The sequence below is a fragment of the Onychomys torridus genome, chromosome 1 (genome assembly GCF_903995425.1).
Source record: "Onychomys torridus chromosome 1, mOncTor1.1, whole genome shotgun sequence".
In the NCBI taxonomy this organism is placed as follows: Eukaryota; Metazoa; Chordata; class Mammalia; order Rodentia; family Cricetidae; genus Onychomys; species Onychomys torridus.
Genome location: NC_050443.1, coordinates 18,118,276 through 18,143,022, shown reverse-complemented (window position 1 = coordinate 18,143,022; position 24,747 = coordinate 18,118,276). Strand labels below are relative to the sequence as shown.

General features: G+C 51.9%; 3 protein-coding genes across 4 annotated transcripts; all 3 read left to right on the top strand.

Annotated features, from left to right (window-relative positions):
• The first annotated feature begins 957 nt into the window (after positions 1-957).
• On the top strand, positions 958-5,146 carry Klk10 (kallikrein related peptidase 10). Its single transcript, XM_036176922.1, has 5 exons — positions 958-1,408; positions 2,766-2,949; positions 3,538-3,812; positions 4,057-4,190; positions 4,578-5,146. Exons 1-5 carry the CDS (start codon positions 1,360-1,362, stop codon positions 4,728-4,730), a joined length of 795 nt encoding a protein of 264 aa, XP_036032815.1. The 5' UTR covers positions 958-1,359; the 3' UTR covers positions 4,731-5,146.
• A 6,288-nt stretch (positions 5,147-11,434) lies between these two features.
• On the top strand, positions 11,435-16,737 carry Klk9 (kallikrein related peptidase 9). The gene is made up of 5 exons (XM_036176925.1): positions 11,435-11,493; positions 11,634-11,790; positions 13,632-13,897; positions 15,544-15,680; positions 15,998-16,737. Exons 1-5 carry the CDS (start codon positions 11,451-11,453, stop codon positions 16,148-16,150), a joined length of 756 nt encoding a protein of 251 aa, XP_036032818.1. The 5' UTR covers positions 11,435-11,450; the 3' UTR covers positions 16,151-16,737.
• Positions 16,738-17,126: 389 nt separating this feature from the next.
• Positions 17,127-24,747, top strand: Klk8 (kallikrein related peptidase 8). 2 transcript variants are annotated; one of them, XM_036176924.1, is made up of 6 exons: positions 17,127-17,174; positions 18,040-18,117; positions 18,610-18,769; positions 19,036-19,298; positions 23,023-23,156; positions 24,551-24,747. In XM_036176924.1, exons 2-6 carry the CDS (start codon positions 18,048-18,050, stop codon positions 24,704-24,706), a joined length of 783 nt encoding a protein of 260 aa, XP_036032817.1. In that variant the 5' UTR covers positions 17,127-17,174; positions 18,040-18,047; the 3' UTR covers positions 24,707-24,747. The 2 variants fall into 2 exon arrangements, with proteins under 2 accessions (XP_036032817.1, XP_036032816.1); XM_036176923.1 differs by lacking the exon at positions 17,127-17,174 and adding an exon at positions 17,591-17,667.

Here is a 24,747-nt window from a genome sequence, read left to right as displayed (position 1 = left end):
CTAAAACATAACCACTGTAGCAAAAATCTGGACAGAGCTAAGCGGGGCAAAAGATGCCCCAGATATCGCAGACGTTCTGTTCAGCTCTTGGACAGAGATTGCTGGCACAAGGAAGAACTCAGCTGGAACTATATAGAACCTTCTGGTTGTTGGGCGGACTTGCTTGCTGTGTGATCTCTTATGAGTCACAACCCTCTCTGAACCTCCCATTCCTCACCCCAAATGAGGGTGTTAGCCGAGGAGATGTGGCCTGTCCCTTGCAGCCTGGGCCTCCTATGATTCACCAGCTTGTGTGTCACTTGGAGCCATGCAGGGAGGGTGCAAGATGCTCACACACAGGTTTAGTGCAAAGCTACAGACTCCCACCCCCCCCCCACCCCCAAGCACATGCTGAGGCACAAGGAGCCTACTGTTTCTTGGTTTAGACCTCTGGGAGTTTGTCTATGTCCTTCCCACTCGTCCCTTCCACCACCTGAACTCTGCCCACCTCCTTCCCTTCCGCATTCCGACACCTGTCAGCACCTACCTCTCTCCCTCTTCATCTCCCGATCCCATCACCCCAGGCTCCCAGAAGACTGGAACCCCCCCACCACCACCACACCTGGGAACGCTTCTCAGAACAGGGCATGGGGGGAACCCCCTAGGAAGCCGGCTCCAAAAGGTGTTCCTGTCACCGGCAGAAGCCTGTATTCCAGGGCCCCTCCCGGAGCAGGAATCTGGGGCCCTGGTTGAGTGCCAGCCCCACCCACGTTATAATTAGGGAGAGGGAAAGAGAGGGAGTGAATCCCTGAGGGCAGGGTGGGGGAAGCTTCCGGGATCTTGGGGGTTAAAAGGGAAGGTCTGGCCAGGGGTCCCTGGTCAGAGGACTGTTTGCAGCCCACACTGCAGGGCAAGAGACACTTCTGGGTTTCCTCCCTCCTTCCCACTGTCGACTCCCAGGTGAAGCGGGATGCACCCCACCCTGATTGGGGTGGATGGCGAGAGGATGGGTGGGGACCCTCGGGCAACGGGGCAGCAACCCTTTTGTAGCCCTTATTTCCTTGTAACATGGGGAAGTCCCTCAGCTCTGAGGTAGGGAAGAGGCTCCCCTGGGCTCTGAGCAGGACCCCCACCCACCCACGAAGGAGCGTGGACCCGGAGCTCAGCGTGGCTGGCCGCCAAGAAAGGCTGGGTGCACAAATCGCTCCCTTCTGGAGAATGGAGGACTGAAGTCCTGAGGGCCCCTGGAGAAGGCCCGGCTGAGGTAGCCCAGGCACGCCGAGGCAGGGGTCTTGACCGAACATCTGTTTTAGCGCTCCACTCCGGCCTCTGCAAGCCGTAAGGGCCCCGCTCCTCCACTTCGCCACTGTCTCTGGCGCCATGGCCCTAGTGAAGCTGCTGCTGCCGCTACTGATGGCGCAACTCTGGGGTGAGCCTGGGGCCGGGGGCGACGGGAGGGAAGGACCAGGACCGGAGGAGGAGGGAGTACGGCCGCTGCAACCATACTCAGCTCGCCCTCCTGGGGGCCGGGCACCCACATAGCCATTCCGAGAAAGACCCATCCTCGAGTGAGCTCTTGTCCCCAGGTGCCGCGCCCCACGGGAACAGAACCCAGCCCCTTCGCTCCGTCAGCTTCTCTGCCTCTCCTGCTTTGCATGCTTTCTCCTCATCCCTTGCAGACCCATTGCATCCCTGCCTATTTCTAAACGAGGTCCTCTAGACTGCTGTGCAGCGTTGGAGCCCTCCCTCCCCCTCTTCCCATCCTTGGACTAGACCTACCCTTCCCTCCTTCCTTTCCACCTGCTTAGTGCTTAGTGCTTCGCAGCGTTCTGTCCCACTGTCCCACTGTGTCCCTGTCTCCTGCTCCTCACTGTCCCCACTGTGTCCCTGTCTCCTGTTGCTCACTGTCCCCACTGTGTCCCTGTCTCCTGTCCCCCCACTGTGTCCTGTCTCCTGCTCCTCACTGTCCCACTGTGTCCCTGTCTCCTGTTGCTCACTGTCCCACTGTGTCCCTGTCTCCTGTTGCTCACTGTCCCCACTGTGTCCCTGTCTCCTGTTGCTCACTGTCCCCACTGTGTCCCTGTCTCCTGCTCCTCACTGTCCCATTGTGTCCCTGTCTCCTGTTGCTCACTGTCCCACTGTGTCCCTGTCTCCTGTTGCTCACTGTCCCCACTGTGTCCCTGTCTCCTGTTGCTCACTGTCCCACTGTGTCCCTGTCTCCTGCTCCTCACTGTCCCACTGTGTCCCTGTCTCCTGTTGCTCACTGCCCCCCCCCGTGTGTCCCTGTCTCCTGCTCCTCACTGTCCCACTGTGTCCCTGTCTCCTGCTCCTCACTGTCCCACTGTGTCCCTGTCTCCTGTTGCTCACTGCACCCCCACCGTGTGTCCTGTCTCCAGCTGCTCACTGTAAGACTGTTGCCGCCCCCTCACTGCCCCACTGTATTCTGTCCTTACTACCCAACTGATTTCCATCCCTGCTCTTCTCTGCACCCCTCCTTTTTCCTACCTGCATTCTGCTCTCTGCCCCACAGGGTAAATCCCTGCCTTTCCTACACACGGTCTCCCCCCAGGCCCTCCTCCTCTATCCTCAGTCCTGGGGTGTCTTCGTCCCTTTCCTTTCTAACCCCTCTTGCCCTTTCACGCCTCTCTGCCTCCGGTTCCCTAATTATCCCACGGTTCGCGATCCAGCTGCGCCCCCTACAGGCCAATCCTGTGAAGCTCGGCACTGACCCAGTACCCAGCTCCGGCCAGGAGAGCCCTGATCCCTGCCCCCGCTTCTCTACCCAGCCGCGCAGGCGCTGTTGCTCCCGGGAAACGCCACGCGCGTGGACCTTGAGGCGTCTAGCGTCCGTTGCACGCGTGACTCGCAGCCCTGGCAGGTCTCCCTCTTCCATAACCTCCAGTTCCAATGCGCGGGTGTCCTCGTGGACCGGAGTTGGGTGCTCACGGCCGCACACTGCTGGAGAAAGAAGTAAGGGATGCCCCAAAGGCAGCCACGGAGGGGCGGGGAGGATGGAGCTCAGGCACTCGCCCAGCTCCGGTCGGGTTAGGGGCAGCGGCCATTCTACAAAAGAGGCAGGATTCGAGCTGCACCGCCAGAGGATTCTATGGGCCCACCGCACCTGTCTGCAGAAATCAGGACCTGTCATAGTCAGTATTTAAGACAAAACAAAAAAACCTGTCGTCCCCTCATGTGCCTGTCACGCAGGGAGAAAGGACCAGGTGACACGGAGAAGGGAGAAGTGGGCATACCCAAAGAGTTGAGACGTCAGCCTTAACCCTCAAACTTCTACTCTCTTCCCTCAGACCCAGGGGTTCAAGTCCCCAGCCCTCCTCCCTCAGACCCAGACCCAGTATTCCAGGCTCCAGCCTCTTTCATCAGAGGCACGGGTTCAGCCTTCTGCCTCAGTCCCAAGGGGCCAGCCATAGCTTCTCTCCCAGACTTCTCTGATCTCAGGAGCCCCACTTCACTTCCAGACCCTCTGACCCGAGGACTGAGAGCAGGCTCTGTCTCCAGGAAGGCTTCACCCCTATCTGATTCTTCCTCCCTCTCCCGCAGGCCACTGAGGGCTCGGATTGGGGATGACCACCTGCTGCTTTTCCAAAAGGAGCAGCTTCGGTCCACGAAATCCCCCATTTTCCACCCTAAGTACCAGCCTTGCTCAGGCCCCATCCTGCCACACCGCTCAGATGAACACGACCTCATGATGCTGAAGCTGAGCAGTCCTGTCGTGCTAACGCCCAGCGTACATCCTGTGCAACTGCCCTTCCGGTGTGCCCAGCCAGGGCAGGAGTGCCAGGTCGCAGGCTGGGGGACCACAGCCGCCCGCAGAGGCAAGAACTGGACTGAGGGAGTGAACGGGCTGGACTCCTGGGTTCGAGGGAAGAGGCTGGGGCTGGGACCCTGATTCTGAGGGAGGAGGCTTAGGGAGGATCCCAGGGGTCCGAACACCTGTGTCTAAGGGTGGATGAGTGGGGTTAGGTCCCCTGGGTGTGCAGGAGGAAGGCTTGGGGCTGGACACCCAGGTCTGGAGGAGAGGGCTGACTGGTCCCTGTGTGACCGGCCTGTTCTTCTCAGTGAAGTACAACAGGAGCCTGAGCTGCTCCAGGGTAACTCTCCTTAGCCAGAAGCAGTGCGAGGTCTTCTACCCCGGCGTGATCACCAACAACATGATCTGTGCTGGCCTGGACAGAAACCAGGACTCTTGCCAGGTAAGGACAGGCCAGGAAGCACGTCTGTCTCCTGCATAGCAGGGCAGAACAATGGAAGAGCTGGCTCTGCTGGCTCTGTCTTCCTTCACTTCCCTCCCGAGTCCTCAACCCTCCCTACTATTTATCCCCTTTCTCAAGCACTTCCTCCCTCAACCCATTTCTCACCCTACCAACGCCTATCCTTGATGTCCCCTCACTTCTGATGAGCCACGGTTCCAGCTGCAGACCCATCACATCTCCACTGTCACCTCCCAAGTCGGTACCCCCTTACCACCCACTTGTAACATCATTCCAGCCTTATGCCAGCATCTTGTGCCCCGGCCCAACAACAGCCCTCCAGACAGTGGCAGCTCTCACTTCATGGTGTCTCCTTCCTCCTGCCCTCAGAGTGATTCTGGTGGACCGCTGCTGTGTGACAACACTCTGCATGGCATCCTCTCATGGGGCATTTACCCCTGTGGTGCTACCCTGCACCCAGCTGTCTACACTGAGATCTGCAAATACATTCCCTGGATCCAGAGAGTCATTCGTTCCCCATGACCAGCCTCTCACACCCTTCTTCCCCACCCCCTTCCATCCGGTCATGCCCACTCACATCTCTGAGCATGCATCCTCTTCCCCCTGCCCACTCCTGCCTGTCCTCTGCTCACAAGTGCAGGAAATGGTGGCCAAGAAACTTCTAGTACCTCAAGGAAGCTGGCAATCCCCCAGTCTCTGAGTGTTGTCAGAGTCATTCAATCTGGCTTTCTCTACCTCCCTCTTCCACGTGACTGAGGCAAGCCTGGTACTCTGTGTGCCTTAGTTTCCTGTCTGAAAAATGGGGAAAATGAATTGTCTACCTCTTACATATGTTGTATAGAGACCATGATGGAATGTGCATGTGTGGATATTATGGTAATTGTCTCGGAGATGTGGACACAGTCTAGTGAGCTCTGATTAAACACTACCTGATCTGACCTCCAGAGTGTGTGCTTCTGTCTGGGATCAGGGCCAGTGAGTGCACAGAAGGGCAGCCTTCATAAGTGTCAAGAACAGGAACAGGCTCCACACCGCCACCCACAGCATCTTCAGAGTCCTTTCATCGCTTAGGGACCTCAGTTCAGGAAAAACTGGATTTCATGACAAGCCAGTGTGCAGTAGAATTGGAGGTTTGTTTTGTTTCTTAAAATTACATGTATTTTGTGTATGTGCATGTATGCATGCACACAGAATAGTACGTGTATGGAGGCCAGAGGTATTTGGCTTTCTCTTTCTACCTTGTGGGTCCCAGAGTTTGAGCTCAGTCATCTGGCTCAGTGGTGAACACTTTCACCCACTGAGCAGTCTCAACAGATCTTGTTCATTTAAAAAAACTATTTATGTGCATGTATGTAGGCACATGCATAGACATGAGGATACTTCAGGAGCCAGTTCTTACATCCCATGTGTCTATTCTGGGGTTTGAATTCAGGATGTCAGGCTTAGTGGTGTCTTCACCCGCTGAGCCAACTTATTGGCCCAAGTTGGAGTTTATTGCAAGAGATTTTTATCATAGATTTTTAAGCACAAGGGTTAAAAGAGAGGTACTTGGGCATGGCCTTCTTTTTGTCATTATATATATATTTGTGTGAATGCATGCAGATGTGCAAGTGTGTGTGAGTATGTGTGAAGGTCAAAGGACAATTTGTGAGAATCTGTTCTCTCCTTCCCCTGTGTGGATTCCAGGGATTGAACTCAGGCTTGTCAGCATGTGATTTTACCCACTGGATTATCTCATCTGCCCCAGGGGTAGGACTTCTCGAAGAAGAATCTGGCTCATTGGTTTTAATAATAGTCAACATGGGATTTTCAGTGGGGTTTGAAGTTACCATTAAATGATATTTCATTATATTCCTATAATTGTGCCATTACATCTAAATGAGGTCACAGGGTGGCTTCTGGGTGCACCTGATGGGATTACAGAAGAGAACGTGGAACTCCAGATCAGGGGACTCATCCTCAGGTGAGGAGAGAGGCCTCATGTCAGACACACTCAGTTCTTTTGCCCAGATTACTGTGAGTTTAAAATTCTTATTGAAAACATTTCTATATAAAAGAAATATTGGACCAGCCAGTTAGCTCTGGGTGGAAGGAGAGAGCCCACAAATTGTCCTCTGACCATCCCATGTACACCATGACACACACATGCAGGAATACACCCAAAATAAATAAATGAGAAAAATATTAAGAAAGAAAGGAAAGGAAAGAAGGGTCTGGAGAGAAGGCTTAGCAGTTAAGAGTGTAGGCTGCTCGCCAGAGGACCTGGATTCAACTCCTAGCATCGACCTGGCAGCTCAGGACCAGCTGTAATTCCAGTTGCAGGGGCTCTGATGCTCTCTTCTGGTCTCCAGGCATGGATATGGGGCACAAACATAAAACTCAGAGATTAACAATATGGGCTGGGGAGATGGCTCAGTGGTTAAGAGTGTGTACTGCTCTTGCAGAGGACCTTGAGTTTAGTTCCCAGCACACAAGGAGTCAGATGCTTCTATCCTCCCCAGGCACCTACACGCTTATCCATGTACCTATCTACAGACATGCACAAATACATGTGCTTTTAAAATAATAAATAAATGTAACGCTTACCAACAAAAACTAAAACAAACAAACAACTCAATATGGTTAATTGTGCTGGAACCCCTGACTCTTAGCTAGTGAGAAACTTCAGCTGAACTCTGGAGTAAGGGGCCCCTCTTGCATCATTTTCCCTTTCTATCTGTCTCACTCCTACCCCATCCATTGGGTCTGATGGGAAAATCAGATTCTCCATTCTCCTAAGCTTTTGGAAGTGTCATTTAACCACTTCCTCTTCCCTTCCCACTAGGTCCCATTTGTGGGTCCATCCAACAGCAGTTCTTCCTGTCCTGGCAGGAACTAGCCTGGCTTTGGGTCACCTGACACACTCTCTGCCTTCCTAGGGGCCCCATGCAGCATCCCATGCCCACTCCCAGGTACAGCAGAAAGCCTCCCTGTGGGAGTTAGGAAAAACTGTGCCCTATGTTAAGGGGCTCTGAGGGTTTTGTCAAAGAGATTATTTTCCCCATCCTGATATGGTCTGTGGGTAAATATTTCTATTTTGAAAGGTATATGGACTTCTTCAGAGGCCAGATGGAACTGAAATGTGTTTGAGCCGCCTGATTTAGCCTAGACCTAAATAAAGGGAACACAGAAATCTTGGCAGAGGGGAATTTAGTTTGGGTCTTGAAGGATGAATAATCAGAAAAAGGATATAGAGAAAGGTGTTCACTTACTCAATCAGCACATTTTCCCTTCCAAATACCAATTAATTGAGACTGTTGTCTGCCAGGCCCAGTGTGGGAAGGGCAGAAAATAATGAACATGAAAGGTTCCTGTTTCCAGCAAAGCCCAGAGTGTTGATGTCCAAAGTCAGAACATGGAGTCTGACCTACAGCTTCCTTCTGGTGGCTCCTCCCCCATGCCACACCATTAGCACACTCAGGAAATGTCAATTTTGTGTGTCATCTGAGGATCTGAAGCAGAGTGGTAGGGTCTTTGCAGACCAGCCTCATGTTTGGAGGTAATTCACCCATGTCCTATGCCAGGCCCCAGAGATGACTCCAACCAAGCCCTACCCCCAGGAAGCTGCTCATTAGGTTGAGAAGACAGGCAATTCCTGTCATTCAGGTCTCTGTGAGGTCACTTCCTCCAGGAGGCCTTCCTGGGTTGCCGTAGACAAAGTGTTCCATGTTGGTTTCTGATCTCCTCTGTGGCACCTGTGACAGCTCCTGTTGTCTTGTTTGTCTGTATTTGATGCCATCCTTCCCGCTGCGCACTGCACTTCAGTCCCTACCCTGAAACAGAGCTATCGGCTATATTAGACTTCTGCATATTAAATAAGATAATAGAAACAAACTTTTTATTTAAGTTCAGGCTGTTGAGGGGCTGGAGATGGCTCAGTGGTTTAGAGCACTGGCTGCTCTTCCAGAGGACTCAGACTCAATTCCCAGCACCCACATGGTGGCTCACAACCATCCATAACTCCAGCTCCAGGGGGCCCAATGCCTTCCTCTGTAGATACCAGGTATGCACATTATACACATACATACATCCAGAAAAAATATTCATGCCATAAAATAAAATTCTAAAAATCTAATTGTTTAAAAATAAAATCCCACTCTAGATGATTGGGCTGGCAAGATGGCTCAGTGGGTAAAGGTGCTTGTTGCCAAGCCTGATGGCCCAGGTTTGATCTCCAGGATCCATATAGTGAAAGGAGAAAAGGACTCCCACATGTTGCCCTTTGACCTCCACACATACTCTGTATCATGCCCACATACAATCAATTAAAGAAACGTAATTTTAAAAGGGTGGCTGAGAAGGCTTAGCAGTTAAAGGGCCCTTACTGCCCTGCCATGAGAGCCAGAGTGAGGCCTGGCACTAACAAATCACACAAAACCTGCAACACACAAGATAAATCCTTTTTTAAAGGATAGCTATTAACATCTACTGTTTTAAAGATCTATTTTATCTTTATTTAATTTTATATGTGTGTAGATGAGCATGTACCTTTGGATGTCAGAAGAGGGTGTCAGGTCTCCTGGATCTGGAGTTAAAACTCACTATATAGGCTACTTATGTAGGTGCTGAGAATGGAACCTGGGCCCTCTGAAGAGCAGCAAGTGCTCCTAACCACTGAACCATCTCTCCGGCCCCTAGAATACGCTCTTGAAGCACATGTGTAGTCCTTAGCACTCAGCATCTAGTCCCAGCTCTCTGAGACAGCCACAACTGAATGGGGAGTAACTGTGCCCTTGGCTAACAAGCACTTGAAGACTGTGCAGGGCTCTTTGGTGGGTGAGAAGACAGTTTGTTGACCATTCTTCACATAGCAGGCGCTTCTTTTTCTTTTTTCTTTTGTATGTGTGTATGTGTACATATGCACATGTATATGTGTGTGCATGTGGAGGTCAGAGGTCCACATCATTTGTCTCCATCTCTTGATCTCCACCCTTTCTTCTTTTTGCAAATATCAGTTTTTAACTTTTTTAAAAAATTATTTATCTATTTAATATGTATGGGTGTTTTGCCTGCACATATGTCTGTGCACTATGTGAACAGGAGGCCAGAAGAGAACATCAGATACCCTGGGTCTGGACAGCTGTGAGCCATCAGGTGGGTTCAAGGAATTGAACCCAGGTCCTCTGGAAGAGCAGCTAGTGCTCTTAATTCCTGGGCCATTTCTCCAGCCCCACTACTTCTTCTTATTACATTTTATTATTTTTAATTTGTGCGCATGTGCATGGGGTGGAGGCTGAGAGGTACCCATGCCACAGTGCATGTGTGGAGGTTGAGGGGTACCCACGCCACAGTGCATGTGTGGAGGCTGAGGGGTACCCATGCCACAGTGCATGTGTGGAGGCTGAGGGGTACCCATGCCACAGTGCATGTGTGGAGGCTGAGGGGTACCCATGCCACAGTGCATGTGTGGAGGTTGAGGGGTACCCACGCCACAGTGCATGTGTGGAGGTTGAGGGGTACCCACGCCACAGTGCATGTGTAGAGGCTGAAGGACAACTTGTAAAAATGAATTCTTTCTTCCTTCCACCAGGTGGGTCCTGAGGATCAAATTCAGGTCAAGCTTGGCAGCAAGCACTTTTACCCACTGAGCTTTCTTGCTGGTCCTCCTTGTTTTTTGAGACAGAGCCTCTGACTGAACCTAGAGCTCACAAATTGGCTAGCCTGGCTGGCCAGCAAGCCCCCAGGATCTGTCTCCATTTCCCCAGTGCTGAGATTTAAAGCACATGAGCCATGGTGCCTGTTTGTTTGTTTGCTTGTTGTTGTTGGTGGTGGTGGCGGCGGCGGGTGTGTGTGTGTGTGTGTGAGTGTGTGTGTGTGCGGGTGTGTGTGTGTGTGCGGGTGTGTGTGTGTGTGCGGGTATGTGTGTGTGTGTGTGTGTGTGTGTGTGTGTGTGTTAAACAGGAGCATTGGAGACTGAACTCAGGTTTGTAAATGCATCACCCTCTGAACCGTATCCCCAGGTTCTTAGGAGAGTAGCGTCGGTTAATTAGGACCATCGCTCCCTCCCTGCAGCTCTGGTTACTATTGTCATTTAACCCCCAAGAAAACTGGGCGCAGACTGTCCAGCGCAGAGTGCAATGTCACAGGAAAGGGGTGTTTTAGGGAGCAGATCTCAACTTGATACTCATGCTCCTGAGCAGCAGAAAGTGGACGGTGCCAGTCAGGGCCAAGTCAGCTTCGGCCTGGAGAAAGCATGGAAGGCATGTCAGCAGAGGGGCGTTTAGCTTGAGTCTTGAAGATGAGTAAGAGTTTATCAGAAAAAGAAGGATATGGGGAAAGACATCCACTCAATCATTGGCATCTTTGGAGGACTCCAGAGCCCCACCCAGAACAGGGTGATACTAGGGACAGAAGTGAGTCAGACCCAGCCTGGGCTCTCCAGGGGATTCACCTCATGCTGGGAGGGCGAAGCAGCAAAGACTGACAAAAGAGGGGTGGGGGGGGAGATGGGTAAGAACAATGCAGCAGGTGTGAGGCACTGCGCGGGGAGGGGGGGTGTTAGAGAACGGAGGGGGGGGGGGGAGATGGGTAAGAACAATGCAGCAGGTGTGAGGCACTGCGGGGGGGGGGGGCGGGTGTTAGAGAACGGAGGGGGGGGGACTTGGGCTTGGTACCAGGGAAGTTGAGTCCCTGGGTTCTTGGGGTGCTTGGGACTATGGGGAAGGTTATGACAAGAGTGGCTTAGTCCAGATGGGCCAGACTTCTCAACACCACAGCAGAGGTTGTGAGCTTGAGGGAAGGAGCCCTGATCCCAGTCCCAGACCAGGTTTGATTTGGTGGAGAGAGCTTCATTGAGAGATTCATTCATTCTCTCCCTCCCTTCCTCTTCCTTCTTCTCTTCCTCCTCCTCCCCATCCCCTCCTCCTCTTCCTCCAAGCCACAGAACATTCTGGACCCAGATCTCACAGCCTGGGGTCATGGGAAGTGAACCCCTACCCTCTTAAGGCTCTGACAGAACCTCTCCAAGGCCTAGCACCTCCTCCCCATTTAGCCCATTCTGCTAAGCTAGGAGCCCTCATAGAGAGTCCCTCTTGCGCCCACCTTCTCTCCCAGAGGACCCTGGCATCAGACCGTCCCCTCCCTCGGGGACATTTCTCAACTCTGATTAATCACAGGGGCGGCCCCGGGGAGGAGGAAGGAAGATCTCTATGGCTTACCATAAAGAAGGTCAGGCGCCCAGCCGCTGGATCTGCGCCCAAGGCCATGAAGCTGGGACTCACCTTGGTGTTGCTCTCTCTGCTGGCAGGTGAGAAGTCCAGCCCCATGCCCTCCAATCCCATGCTACCCTATGTGGTGTCCTCTACCCTCTGGACTCCCTAGCATCCTCCTCCTCAAGCTCTCCCCAGCCCGCTGGTTCTGACCCCTGTGTCCTCCACCGTACTGCAGGCCACTGTGGAGCCAACACCCGCGCCGTGGGAGCCCGGGAATGCCAGCTCCACTCTCAACCTTGGCAGGCGGGTCTTTTCTACTTCACCCGGCAGCTCTGCGGAGCCACGCTCATCAGTGACCGATGGCTGCTCACAGCTGCCCACTGCCGCAAGCCGTGAGTGTCCAGGGCTAGCCGGGCCCAGCGCGGGCTGGGAAACAGGAGGAAGGAAAAAGCTGAGGTGGGGGTTGGGGCTCAAGGGTGGAGGCAGAAGAGGTCTGACACCAGGCCAGGGCTCTTGGGGACCTGCTCAGACACCTTATTCTAAGACTCAACGGGTAGGCTCTTCAGGGTCTTGCCTGTCCTGGAACTTGCGATGTAGACCAGACTGGCCTGAACACAGACAGCCACAGACATCTGCCTCCCCGGAGTGCTGGGATTATAGGCATCCTAGCCCAACCAGGAATTCAAGATCATCCACAGTTACACGGAGGGCTCTAAGCCAGCTAGGATACACATGACTCTCTCAAGAAGGGGGTGGGGGGGCAGAAAAGAGAGAGGATGAAGAGAGGGGTGGGAGGGGAGGGGTGAAAGAAAGACGGGTGGAGAAGACCTAGAGAAAGAGGGAAAGGAGAACTCTAGAACCCTATAGTCAGAAATTATTACATGTTTCAGCCAGTGTTTGGAATAGAGAGAATTCTACAAGTTTAGACTGATGAACATGTAAAATCTGGTGGTGGGTTTAATGTCCCAGAATCCCACCACTGCAGAGTCTTCTGGACCAAGAGGCCTTCTCTCACAGGCTGTCGACTGGCTGCTCAGTGTTTTCTGAATCAAATGTTTATAACTGACTGGTGAAACCCTTGCCTTATTGTCCTAGACTTGGGAGTCTAGAATCTTTGAGCATTGGGTTTAATGCAGACAATATTAAAATCCTGGAGTTTGTTTTTGAGACAGGGTTTCACATAGCCCAGACTGGCCTTGAACTCGCTATGTAGCCAAAGATGGCCTTGAAGTCCTGTTCTTACTTCTACCTCCTGAGTTCTGGTTGACAGGCATTCTTCAAGGACTAAGATCTCAGATTTTGTGAAGAAATAAGATGTAGAGTGTTAGACACATGAATCAATACAGTTAGTTCCCTAAGTTGAGCATCGCAGAATCCAGAAGCATGGGTAATGAGGTATTAGATTCTTAGAATTCTAGGATCCTGGTTCTGGGTGTTCTAGGGTCCTGAAAGAATTCGCTGTTCATTGCCCCTGGCCAAGGTCACCCAGGCTGTTCCAACATTCCCACCAGGAATTTCCCAATATGCATCCTTCCAAGATGAGCACCGTCTTGGGCTGAGAGAGTACTGTGTTGATTTAGTCCCAGAGATAAGAAGATAAAAGGCAGGGCTGTGGAGATGCAGGGAGTCAAGGGAGGCTAGTGGCACAAAAGGGCTAGCTTCCGCACCCCCAGATTGTCAGAGAGGGGTAGACACAGAAATAACACCTCACACTCCCCAAACCCTGAATTTTCAATCATCACCATCAAAGGTTGGAGACTAAGGGACATGGAGACCTTGGTAAGTCCCCAACTGTCCACAGCATGGGCTCAGAACAGAACACGTTTTCTGGGACTGCAGCAGGAGAACCTAAGGTTAGATATGAAAAAGAAATGCCTGGACAATAAAGGATATTGCAGGTGGGATTGGCTTAAGGCCTCTTGGAAAACTTAGACGTTTTCCATGTCCCACCTCCCTTCAGACACATCTTGAAAACACTTAAAGCTACTCCCACAGAAGCCACCAGACCTGTGGGGGCAGGGGCAAGGTTGTGTTTGTGTGGTAGGTGGGGTCCCCATGCATGCACAAGGTACTAGTGGACCTAGGTCACCACTGAAGCCCCAGGATAGGGAAGAAGGTGGGTGACTCTGAAAAGTAGGCTGTCTCAGAGAGGGTGTATGGCTGTGGAGGGGTACATAGTACCTTAGGGGGACTGAGCCACCTGTCCCCAGCCTGATCTCTGGCCTGTCCTCAGGTACCTGTGGGTCCGCCTTGGGGAACATCACCTGTGGCAGTGGGAGGGCTCTGAGAAGCTGCTTCTGGCCAGAGACTTCTTCCCCCATCCTGGGTTCAATTCGGATCTCTCTGCCAATGACCACAATGATGACATCATGCTGATCCGGCTACCCAGGAAGGTCCAGATGAGTGCAGCTGTGCAGCCCCTCAACCTCAGCCAGAGCCTGCCAACCGTGGGCTCCCAGTGCCTTATCTCTGGCTGGGGCAGCGTGTCCAGCTCCAAATGTATGGACATGCCCTTGAGCCTGCTCATTTCTTACCACCTCCCCTCTCTGCTCTTCTCCCTCCACCTCTTCCTCCTCCTCCATCTTCTCTTCTTCCCCTCCCTCTTCCTCCATCTGCTTCCTTTCTCCTTCCTCCTCTTCTACTCTTCCTCCTCCTTTCTTCTTCCTCCTCCCCCTTCTTCCTCCTCCTTTCTTCTTCCTCCTCCCCCTTCTTCCTCCTCCCCCTTCTTCCTCCTCCTTTCTTCTTCCTCCTCCCCCTTCTTCCTCCTCCTTTCTTCTTCCTCCTCCCCCTTCTTCCTTCTCCCCCTTCTTCTTCCTCCTTTCTTCTTCCTCCTTTCTTCTTCCTCCTCCCCCTTCTTCCTCCTCCCCCTTCTTCCTCCTCCTTTCTTCTTCCTCCTCCCCCTTCTTCCTCCTCCCCCTTCTTCCTCCTCCTTTCTTCTTCCTCCTCCCCCTTCTTCCTCCTCCCCCTTCTTCCTCCTCCTTTCTTCTTCCTCCTCCCCCTTCTTCCTCCTCCCCCTTCTTCCTCCTCCTTCTTCTTCCTCCTCCCCCTTCTTCCTTCTCCCCCTTCTTCCTCCTCCTTTCTTCTTCCTCCTCCCCCTTCTTCCTTCTCCCCCTTCTTCTTCCTCCTTTCTTCTTCCTCCTTTCTTCTTCCTCCTCCCCCTTCTTCCTCCTCCCCCTTCTTCCTCCTCCTTTCTTCTTCCTCCTCCCCCTTCTTCCTCCTCCTTTCTTCTTTCTCCTTTCCTTCTCCTCTTCATCCCATCCTCCTCCTCCTTTTTTCCCTCCCAGCCTCAACCCTAGGACGTGTTAGCTCCCAGCCTAGCTCCAGATTCAGCGAGAGACCTTGTCTCAATGGAATAATACAGGTCCTCCTTTGGCATCTGTATATTCATACACAGTTACATATACCCACACGTGTGCATGTAACACAAACATACAACCAGAAAATCCAGAGCAGGGTATGGTGGTGCAAGTCTTTAATCCCAGGACTTGGGAAGCAGAGGCAAGCAGATCTCTAGGAATTTGAAACCAGCTTGGTCTGCATAGAAAGTTCTAGCTAAGGCTTCATATTGAGATTTTTGTCTCAAAAAAACCAAAACAAAACAAAACAAAAAAGTATAAATAAACAAATAATAAAATTCAAAGAATGGGCAAAAAGGTGTTCCCATTCTCAAAGTAGCACCCACTTGGCAGGATCAATAAATACAGGCTACCCCTCAAAGTGGTAGTAGAGGCTGCACCCCAAAGGTTCTGTCTGCAAGAAACCAAGTACTAGCACTGCGTTGTCCACTTCCTGTTAACATCTCTGGAGTCTTTTCTCTGCATGTCTGCCTTGCCATTTGCCCCTGACAGTGGTTTTCCCTTCAGGGGTGTCCATCTCCCTCACTGGTCTCTATCCATCCCTGTGAGTTATACACACACGTCTTCCTGTTTCTCTTTCCTTCTCCCTTTTGGTCTTCTCCCCTCTTAGACATCAGTTCTTCTGCAGCCTTGTGACTGTCTATGTTGACATCTCTTACCTCCATCTTTGAGTCTTGGCCCTGTGGCTCTGCAGGAGTCCTTGGGAAGGAAGGGCTGCAGGGTAGGTTCTGCAGGGTGCTGTCTAGGGTTCTAAGAACATTCTCCATCCTCTACCTTCTTCCCCAACAGTACAGTACCCGATGACACTACAGTGCGCCAACATCAGCGTCCTGGATAACAAGCTCTGTCACTGGGCGTACCCAGGCCACATCTCTGAGAAGATGCTGTGTGCTGGCCTATGGGAGGGCGGCCGAGGCTCCTGCCAGGTGAGCCATCCCCTTCAGGGAGATGGAAGCCTTTTTCTAGACTTTAGGGCAGGGGATGGCTGGAACCACAGACTCCAGGACCTAGGGAAGAAGGGTCCTGGGGATCTAGGCTGAAACCTAGGGATTCTGGGAGCCCAGGATGCTACATGGTGGGGTGAGGATGAGATGTGTGAGCTTTTATTCCTGGGTCTGAGGGAGGAGAGACTAAACCAGGCCTCCTGGGCATTGAATGACAGGAAACAGAAGGCTTTCTTAGAAGAAGGAAACTTTGATTCTCATGAACAGATCCAGCTAACAGCTCTGCTCTTCACACATAGGGTGACTCTGGGGGACCCCTGGTGTGCAACGGAACCCTGGCGGGTATAGTGTCTGGGGGATCTGAGCCTTGTTCCAGACCCCAGAGACCCGCTGTCTACACCAGCGTATACCACTACCGAGACTGGGTTCAAAAAACCATGGAAGAAAACTGAGTCCACGCTAAGGACAGACTGGAGAGGAAGATGGATAAAGGACGGGAAGATACTGTAGGACTTCACAGCTCCAGCTTCTCTGCCCTAGACCTCCAACCTTCGTGTCACAGCCCAAGATCATGAAACTCTAGCCCCTCAGGCTCTGCCCCTCTGATGCCACTCCTTAGGCTCCGCCCCAAGACTCCACCCACTTAGGTCATCTGCCCTCTCAGGTTCTGCTCCCAGGCAAAGCAATTATAAGACCACGCCCCCTCGGTACCCAATAGAGACACGCCTCCATTGCTCTTGACCCAGACTACATGACTTTAATCACCACTCTCTGGAGTAGCCCAACCCTCAAGATCACCTCCAAGAAATATCTTTTACTAAATAGCTGAATCCCTCCAAATTTTACCGTGTGGGATTTCTTCTCTGGACTCCACCCCGCGTGGCCTCACCTCCGCTGCTGTCAGGCCTGCGTTAACTCCTCCCACATGGACTTCAGACGATTTTGGGTTTTGCCCAGGCTGTGTCGTGGGTTTGATTCTTGAGAGAGGATGATGGGGGCATTGATCCCTCTAGAGCCACTGGATGAATCAGAATAAACCGTAGGGGCGGTGACTTCCTATCGTCTGTGATGTGGGGTGAAGGGTGCTCACAGGTGGGAAAGAAAGGGCAAATGAGGGAACCGACACCAGCCGAACCTTTGTGTAAACCCTAACAAGAAGCCTATTGCAGCACATTGGGACTTCAGCCAAGGTTGGTCCCGCCGCCCCCGGGGGGGGGGGGAGAATCAGGTCACAGCGCCACCCGAACCTGCCTAACCAGATGTCCCAGGCCGTCTGCTGATCCACCCTCAAAAGTCCCCAAGCAGAACACACGCTTTCCTACCTTCCACAAAGCACAGCTCCGACAGAAGACAGTCCCCTGCTCCCTCTGACCCTGGAGAACACCCCAGACCTCCTCCTTCAGATTCAGTCTCCACCCTAAGACTCAGGAGTCCACATCTTAGCCCTCCTTCCTCAGATCCAGGGATTCAGACGAGGTATTCAAATCCCAGCTCGCTTCCCTCGGACTCGGGGATTCGTGCTCCACCTTCCTCCCTCACACTCGGGTTCAAGTTACTCCTCGCCTCTCTCAGACCCAGATATCCAAATACCAGCCCTCTTCCCTTGGACCCAAAGGTGCAGACTCAGGGATCCAGATCCTAGCCTCCTCCCTCAGATCCAAGAGACCAGATTCCAGCTGCCTCCCTCCCTCTGACCTAGCTCTTTCCGTTCTAGCTCGGGGGTCGGTGCATAGCCCCTCCAGTCCTCACCTCGGCTTCCGAGACTCCAGCCCCTCCTCCTAAAGTCACTCAGCCCCTCCTCACGCGCTTGCGGGCTCAGCGGCACCGCGGCCAGGTGCGGGCAGGAGGCGGAGCTGTGGGCAGGGCTTCCTAGTTAAAAGGCTGAAAAATTGTGTACCCAACACACTGAAGGAAGTCCGGGGTCCTCTTCCACTGAGTCCGAGTGACCCCGCCCCCTGCATTCTGGAAGGTGAGGCGCAGAGGTCCCTAAACACGGATCTCAGGCGCAGGGATCTCCCCCTCCCCTGAGCCCAGAATCCCCAAGCCTCACATCCTTTCCCTCAGGATCTTCAAGCGGGTCTTCTAGCTCCCTTCTCCCCAAAAGATTGGAGTCACAGCCTCAGATCTTTCTCCCCCATCCCAGAGTGAGCCCCAGCTCCTTTCTTTAGTGTTGGAATCCCCACCAACAGCTGTCCCACACGCGAAATTGCGGCATCTAGAGCTCTGCCCCAGCTTCCTCAGACCCCCAACTCCATCCTCTGGAAACACCTCCTCCTTGTTCCCAAAACAAGATCTCAGGCTCCTCCCTCGGACGTCCTCTCAGCTCCACCCTCTTCCTCAGAGGCCACCATGGGACGCCCCCCACCCTGTGCAACCCAGACGTGGATCCTTCTGTTTCTGCTGATGGGAGCGTGGGCAGGTGAGGTGGATAGGTGCTATCACCCAGGACCTTTAGTAGGGTGGGGGTGACCGGACTCTGAGTAGGCTTCTGCTGACATAGGGTGCATGTGGTGGTCTTGGGGACCGAGGAGCTTTCTTGGAAGTGGTCAGAGGGAGCAACATATGGTGGTAATGGGTTGAGTTTTCCTGTAGGTGCGTGGCTGCAGAAGGGACTCTTGTTGCCTGCCAGACAAGAAATGAAATTTGAGTGTGGGCATATAAAGACCCATCTAGATGTATGTGGAAGCATGGTGGGGGCTGTGCCTAGTGTTGATGATTCTCAGGTCTCAATGAGTTTACATGTGTGGCCATGTGGCCGTGTTCTGATGGATGCCAGGATCTCATCTGTTGAAGTCATAAGAGATGACATGCAGAGGAACTGGCCTATTTGCCCATTTGAACCCACAGTGGCTTTCCTGGCCCTGGCTCTGCCCCGGAGGGTGATGACCCACCCTTCTCCCTCCTGATGCAGGACTCACCAGAGCTCAGGGATCCAAGGTCCTGGAGGGTCAGGAGTGTAAACCCCACTCCCAGCCTTGGCAGACAGCCTTGTTCCAGGGCCCGAGACTGGTCTGCGGGGGTGTCCTGGTAGGAGACAACTGGGTCCTCACTGCAGCCCACTGCAAAAAACAGTGAGTGGAGGGCTGGGCTCAGATGGGTGGGATTCAAGGGAAGAGAGTGGGAGCTCTGTTTGAGGAGGAGGAAGTTATCGCCCTGGGTCTGAGGGAGGAGGGCTAGGGAGGGCTAGGGAGGACCACTGTATCTGAGTCAGAGAGGCTAGACCCTTGGGCTTGATGGAAGAGGATTGGGTTCTGAAGGAGAAGGGTTGAAAAGAATACCTACATACCTCCAACTCCTGCCTGGGTTCCAAGCTCCACCCACCAACCCCTCTGTACAGGAAGTACTCAGTGCGCCTGGGAGATCACAGCCTGCAGAGTAGAGATGAGCCAGAACAGGAGATCCAGGTGGCTCAGTCTATCCAGCATCCTTGCTACAACAGTAGCAACCCAGAGGATCACAGTCACGATGTAATGCTTATTCGAATGCGCCATTCAGCAAGCCTCGGGAACAAAGTAAAGGCCATCAACCTGACCAATCAATGTCCCAGAGTTGGCCAGAAGTGCACCATATCAGGCTGGGGCACTGTGACCAGTCCTCGAGGTAATGAGCTGGGCACTTATAGAGAGGGTGAAGAGAAGAGAAGCAGCCCATCAGCCCCCACTGAAGACCTCGTTTCTAAACACTCCTTGACCTACACACACCCTAAGAGCAGATGACAGAAGAGGAAAATGACCACAACATCAAGTTTTATGGGGAAGGGGAGAGAATACTGGGGTGGGGGGCGGAGGGAGGACTGTAAGTAAATTATTTGCTGAGCAAGGGTGAGACTCTGAGTTCAGATTCCCAGCACCCATGTTAAAGCCAAGTGTGGCACCCTGTACTAGTACTGGGAGGTGGAGATAGGTGGATCCCAGGGTTCATTAGCAAACCAGTATAGCCTAAAGAGTGAGATCTAGGTTCAGTGAATGACCCTGTCTCAATACAAATATGTGGTGAAGTGTAGGTACTATTTGGCTTTTTAAATTATATTTATTTATTTATATGTTTGGATATGAGCATGTGCACATGTATGCACGGCCCAGCACACATGCAAAGGTCAGAGGACAGTCAGTAGGAATCACTCATTTCCTTCCACCCTATGGGTGCTAGGGGCGGAACTCGGGTTGTGAGGCTTGACGGCAAGCACCTTCACCTGCTGAGCCGCCACACCAGACCACGGTGTGCTCTTGTGATCGCAGCACTGCGGAGCTAGATCGACAGATGGATCCCTGGAACTCTCTGGTCAGGCTGAATTGATGGCTCAAAAAACAAGGTGGAATCCATCTTGAGGATCAACACCATTGGTTAACTGCTGAACTCTCTCTCTGTCTCTGTCTCTCTCTGTCTCTCTCTGTCTCTCTCTGTCTCTCTCTCTCTCTCTCTCTCTCTCTCTCTCTCTCTGTCTGTCTGTCTCTCTCTCTGTCTGTCTGTCTCTCTCTCTCTGTCTCTCTCTCTGTCTCTCTCTCTGTCTCTCTCTCTCTCTCTCTCTCTCTCTCTCTCTCTCTCTCTCACACACACACACACACACACATCACACACATTAACCTGGGGCCCACAATAGAAATCTTGAATGCTAGATAATGGGAAAGGGATTAAACAGATTGTTAATGTTAAGTAGAATTCAAAGAAAGAAAAAGAAAAAAATGTTTCCTTCATGTTGTACACACTTCCATTGTATAGAGCTTTATATAAACTTTCTAGCAGACTCAGGCATAGGCTCCAACCTGACCCTGTTCTTCTTTCCTGTTCCCGTTTCCTGTTTCCCATTCCCATTACCCTTCATCATCACCCAGCCTCCGTGATCCAATGGGTTCCAAACTCCCTTCTTACTCATGAGTCGAATACCAGTCTCTTTGGGACTTTGGCATATCTAGAATGTTCCTCAGCTTAGAACTTCACAATGGGAACAAATGGGGCTCAGCTCAGAGAGACAATGGGGCCCTCCAGGAATTGGCCTTGAGGGCAATCAGGTCCCTACATGTCTGACTTCTATAAGACAGTGTGGCTTGGAAATGTAAGCTGAGGAATTGGGTGGATTTTTCCATCAGCCCTGGGGGGGCTACTTCCCACCCCCAGCCTCACTTTCCCCAGTATGTCTAGGGAGTCAACATCCAATTGTCAGTAATCTCTCTGAGGGTTCTGTTTTCTTTAGTTTTGTTACATTTTATTTATTGTGCATGTGCATGTGTGTGTTTCACGGTGTACAGGTGAAAGTAGGGGAGAACCTGTGGGAGTTCTCTCCTTCCACCATGATGTTCCAAGGATCAAAGTCAGGTTGTCAGGCTTGAGGCTTGGCTCTGTGAGCTATCTTTCCCAGACTCATCTGGATTTTTGTTTAGTTTGGTTTTGTTTTTCTTTTGATTTTACGTGTATGAGTGTTTGCCTTGAATGCCTGTGTACCCTACGCATGCAGTGCCTGCAGAGGCCAGAGAAGTCCTGGAGCTGGAGTTACAGATGGTTTAAAACCACTGTATGGGTGCTCCAAACCACTGAGCATCTCTCTAGACCCCAATCTGTTTTTATTTTGTTTTGTTTTAAAATAGGGTCGCACTATTATGTAGCTCTGGCTGTCCTGGAACTATGTAGACAAGGTGGCCTTGAACTCCCAGGGATTCCCCCTGCCTCTGCCTCCCAAGTTCAGATATTAAAGGTGTCTGCCACCATTCCTGGCCCTGTCTGTTCTCTGATAGTGTGTTCTTGGTGCTTGGAAGTTCCCTGGGACCCTGGAAATGCTTGGTAAACTTTCCTGCATGGATGACTGAATGACAAAATGAATGAATGCATCCTGATCCCTTCAAAGAGTTTTTGTGAGGGTTACATAAGATTGTGAGCAGAGAGAGACTCTGGGTCTTTTCCCTGTCTTCTCCTTAAAAGGGATTAATAGCAAGTTAATTGTAATTCAGTCATTATTTTTTTTTTTGTCAATATTAGAGATTGAACTGAAGGCCTTGCACTTGTTAGGCAGGTGCTCTACCACTGAGCCACACCCCAGCCCCTCACTGGGGCATTCTAGGCAGGGGCTCTACCACTGAGCCACACCCCAGCCCCTCACTGGGGCATTCTAGGCAGGGGCTCTACCACTGAGCCACACCCCAGCCCCTCACTGGGGGATTCTAGGCAGGGACTCTACCACTGAGCCACACCCCAGCCCCTCACTGGGGCATTCTAGGCAGGGGCTCTACCACTGAGCCACACCCCAGCCCTTCACTGGGGGATTCTAGGCAGGGCCTCTACCACTGAGCCACACCCCAGCCCCTCACTGGGGGATTCTAGGCAGGGGCTCTACCACTGAGCTACACCCCACCCCATCACTGGGGGATTCTAGGCAGGGGCTCTACATATCCACTGTCAGTCATTAACATGTATTAAACACCCAGGATGCCCAAGATACTGAGGTCAACCCCTACACAACCATAAGTCATGAGTAAACTTTGAAGTCTCTTTTCTTTTGGAGCTCATCCTAGTTGGGGGATAAACAAACGCATGTAACCAAGAATCAGAGGCAAGTGCTATGGTGGGAAGTTGTGAAGGGTGAAAGGATGGAAAATCCCTAGGGGTAGCACAGAACTATCCTGCCAGGTACTCAGACGGCTGAGGCAGGAGGATTTCAAGCTCAGTGTCAGTCTAAGCAGTTTAATGAGAGTCATAAAATAAAAATAAATAAAAATAAAATAAAAAGTGTGATGTGACATGCGTACTTGTCACCCCAATAGTTGGATGGTGACGGCTGGAGGATCAGGAGTTCAAGGTCACTCATCTACACAGAGAGTTGGGAGCCAACCTTGGCTACTGCCCTCAAAAGAAACAAAATTAAGGAGAAAGAGGATTGGAATGTAGCTCAATGATACAGAGCCCGCCTAGCATGTATGAGGGCTTGAATTCAGCGCTCTCTCTCTCTCTCGCTCTCTCTCTCTCTCTCTCTCTCTCTCTCTCTCTTCTCCCTCTCCCTCTCTCCCTCTCTTTGCCCTCTCCCCTATACACAATGACAAATGTGGACAGACAGGTGTACAGGAAGGGCTTCTAGGAGGAGATGATGTTTGCGAAGAGTAACAGAATATAGATGAAATTAAGGATCTAGTGGCCTAGTGACCAGAAGGTTGGGGGGAGGACCAGACCTGTCCCCCTCCATCACCTGCCCTAGATTTAAAGATGCCTAAAAGCAAGAAAGGTAAGGCTGCTGTCGAGGCAGGGAGAGGCCCTGGTGTGTGACATTGGGCCCTTGGGAGGGAGTGGCAGATGGGATGGAGCCGAAAGGTTCTGTCTTTGTCCACCTCTTCCTCCTCAGAGAACTTTCCAGACACTCTCAACTGTGCAGAAGTGGAAATCTTTTCCCAGAACAAGTGTGAGCGGGCCTACCCGGGGAAGGTCAACGAAGGCATGGTCTGTGCTGGCAGCAGCAATGGGGCTGACACTTGCCAGGTGAGTGACCTCTGAAGTGAGTGACCATCCAGTTTGGTGTGGATGGGGATGACCCAAAAGAGTTAGTCCATAGAGAAGCTGTGCCATCCTGGCAGAGTTCAGAGAAAGCTAGCTACTCCCAGAAGGCCACACAGAAGGGTTGGAGGGCTCAGGAGCCTTGCTGGTCATCATCCTTTTCTTGTCAGCCCTTGTCTACACACTAAGCTGAAGGGAGGTACGGGGGACAATCCAAAACTAAGGGTTAAGCAATGCTTCTCTCCCAATGGTGGGTCTCTGCATCCATGTGGCTCCTACCACTGAGTCCCCAAGAGTGGCTTTCTTCTGTCATTGCATCCTTGAGGACCAATATTGCCTTTCCAGTTGGCCAGGGAGTGGGATTAGAGACTTCTAAGCCCCTCAGTGACCTCCCATCCTGCCTTCATGGGATTTGTTTCCCACAGATATAATATTCTCTTTCCTGTTGACTGGCTTTGACCCTTTCATGGATGCTCCACACCCATCATGAGTGATTAGACCCCAAAGGCAGATCTTTCTTCTTCATTGGCCAAGGACACTGTTGTTCCCATCACTGAAAGTCCAGCCTGTCCTAGAGACCATAATCAGTTCCACAAAGATTCCCACCATGGCCCTTAGGGACTGGGTCTGTACCTGAGGGAGATATTTTTTCCTCTGTCTCTGTGAGGACCCTGCTCTTTCTTCTGTGCCCCCCGACTAGAGAGTTTACCTGAGTCCCTGTTGTTGAAAGCCTGGTGTCTTCTCGATAAATTAGACTTTAGACACTTGACTCTCTTCCATCATTGGTCAAGAATTTGACCATCATCCTTATAACACTTCCCTGCATTGGAAACTCCACTTTCTTCCCCTGGACCACCACATCTTATTCCCAATTACTATAAGATGCCAACCATTCCACCATGCTGAAGAATTAGTTATAGGGCCAAGAAATGTGGCTCTTGGGAGAGTGTTTGCCTACCACACACAAAACCCTGGGTTCCACTCCCAGCACTGCAGAAACTGGGTGTGGTGGTGCATGCCTGCCATTCTAGTACTTGGGAGGTGGAGGCAGGAGAATCAGAAATCCAGGGTCAATCTCAGCTACATAGGGGATTTGAGGCACCTGGGCTACAGGAGACTATATCTCAAAAATTAAATGTTGAAGGGTTCAATGCAAGATAGTTCAGCAGATAAAGACACTTGATACTCAAGCACAACAACTTGCATTTGATCCCCAGAGCCCTCCTAGTAGAAGGAGAGGACTGACTCCTGAAAGCTGACCTCTGGTCCCCATGTGCCACACTAGATAATAAAATGTAATCCAAAATTTGAAATACTGGGTGTAGAAGGGAAAGAAATGTGGGCATTCTAAGGCAAATACAACTCTGCCTCCTGTTCAGGGTGACTCAGGAGGTCCTCTGGTGTGCAGCGGAATGCTCCAGGGCATCACGTCCTGGGGCTCAGACCCCTGTGGGAAACCTGATAAACCCGGTGTCTACACCAACATCTGCCGCTACATTGACTGGATCACGAAGACCATGAACAACAGGGACTGATCCTGGTGGTGGAAGTGTCAATAAACGTCACCTTTGCCTGA

Excerpts from the sequence above, each read along its gene's own strand:
- Klk10 (XM_036176922.1), top strand. The coding sequence starts at position 1,360 with ATGGCCCTAGTGAAGCTGCTGCTGCCGCTACTGATGGCGCAACTCTGG. Across the intron at positions 1,409-2,765 it reads ACTGATGGCGCAACTCTGGG|CCGCGCAGGCGCTGTTGCTC; the intron begins GTGAGCCTGGGG and ends TTCTCTACCCAG. Across the intron at positions 3,813-4,056 it reads GACCACAGCCGCCCGCAGAG|TGAAGTACAACAGGAGCCTG; the intron begins GCAAGAACTGGA and ends TGTTCTTCTCAG.
- Klk9 (XM_036176925.1), top strand. The coding sequence starts at position 11,451 with ATGAAGCTGGGACTCACCTTGGTGTTGCTCTCTCTGCTGGCAG. Across the intron at positions 11,791-13,631 it reads GCTGCCCACTGCCGCAAGCC|GTACCTGTGGGTCCGCCTTG; the intron begins GTGAGTGTCCAG and ends GCCTGTCCTCAG. Across the intron at positions 13,898-15,543 it reads CAGCGTGTCCAGCTCCAAAT|TACAGTACCCGATGACACTA; the intron begins GTATGGACATGC and ends CTTCCCCAACAG.
- Klk8 (XM_036176924.1), top strand. The coding sequence starts at position 18,048 with ATGGGACGCCCCCCACCCTGTGCAACCCAGACGTGGATCCTTCTGTTT. Across the intron at positions 18,770-19,035 it reads GCAGCCCACTGCAAAAAACA|GAAGTACTCAGTGCGCCTGG; the intron begins GTGAGTGGAGGG and ends CCCTCTGTACAG. Across the intron at positions 19,299-23,022 it reads CACTGTGACCAGTCCTCGAG|AGAACTTTCCAGACACTCTC; the intron begins GTAATGAGCTGG and ends CTTCCTCCTCAG.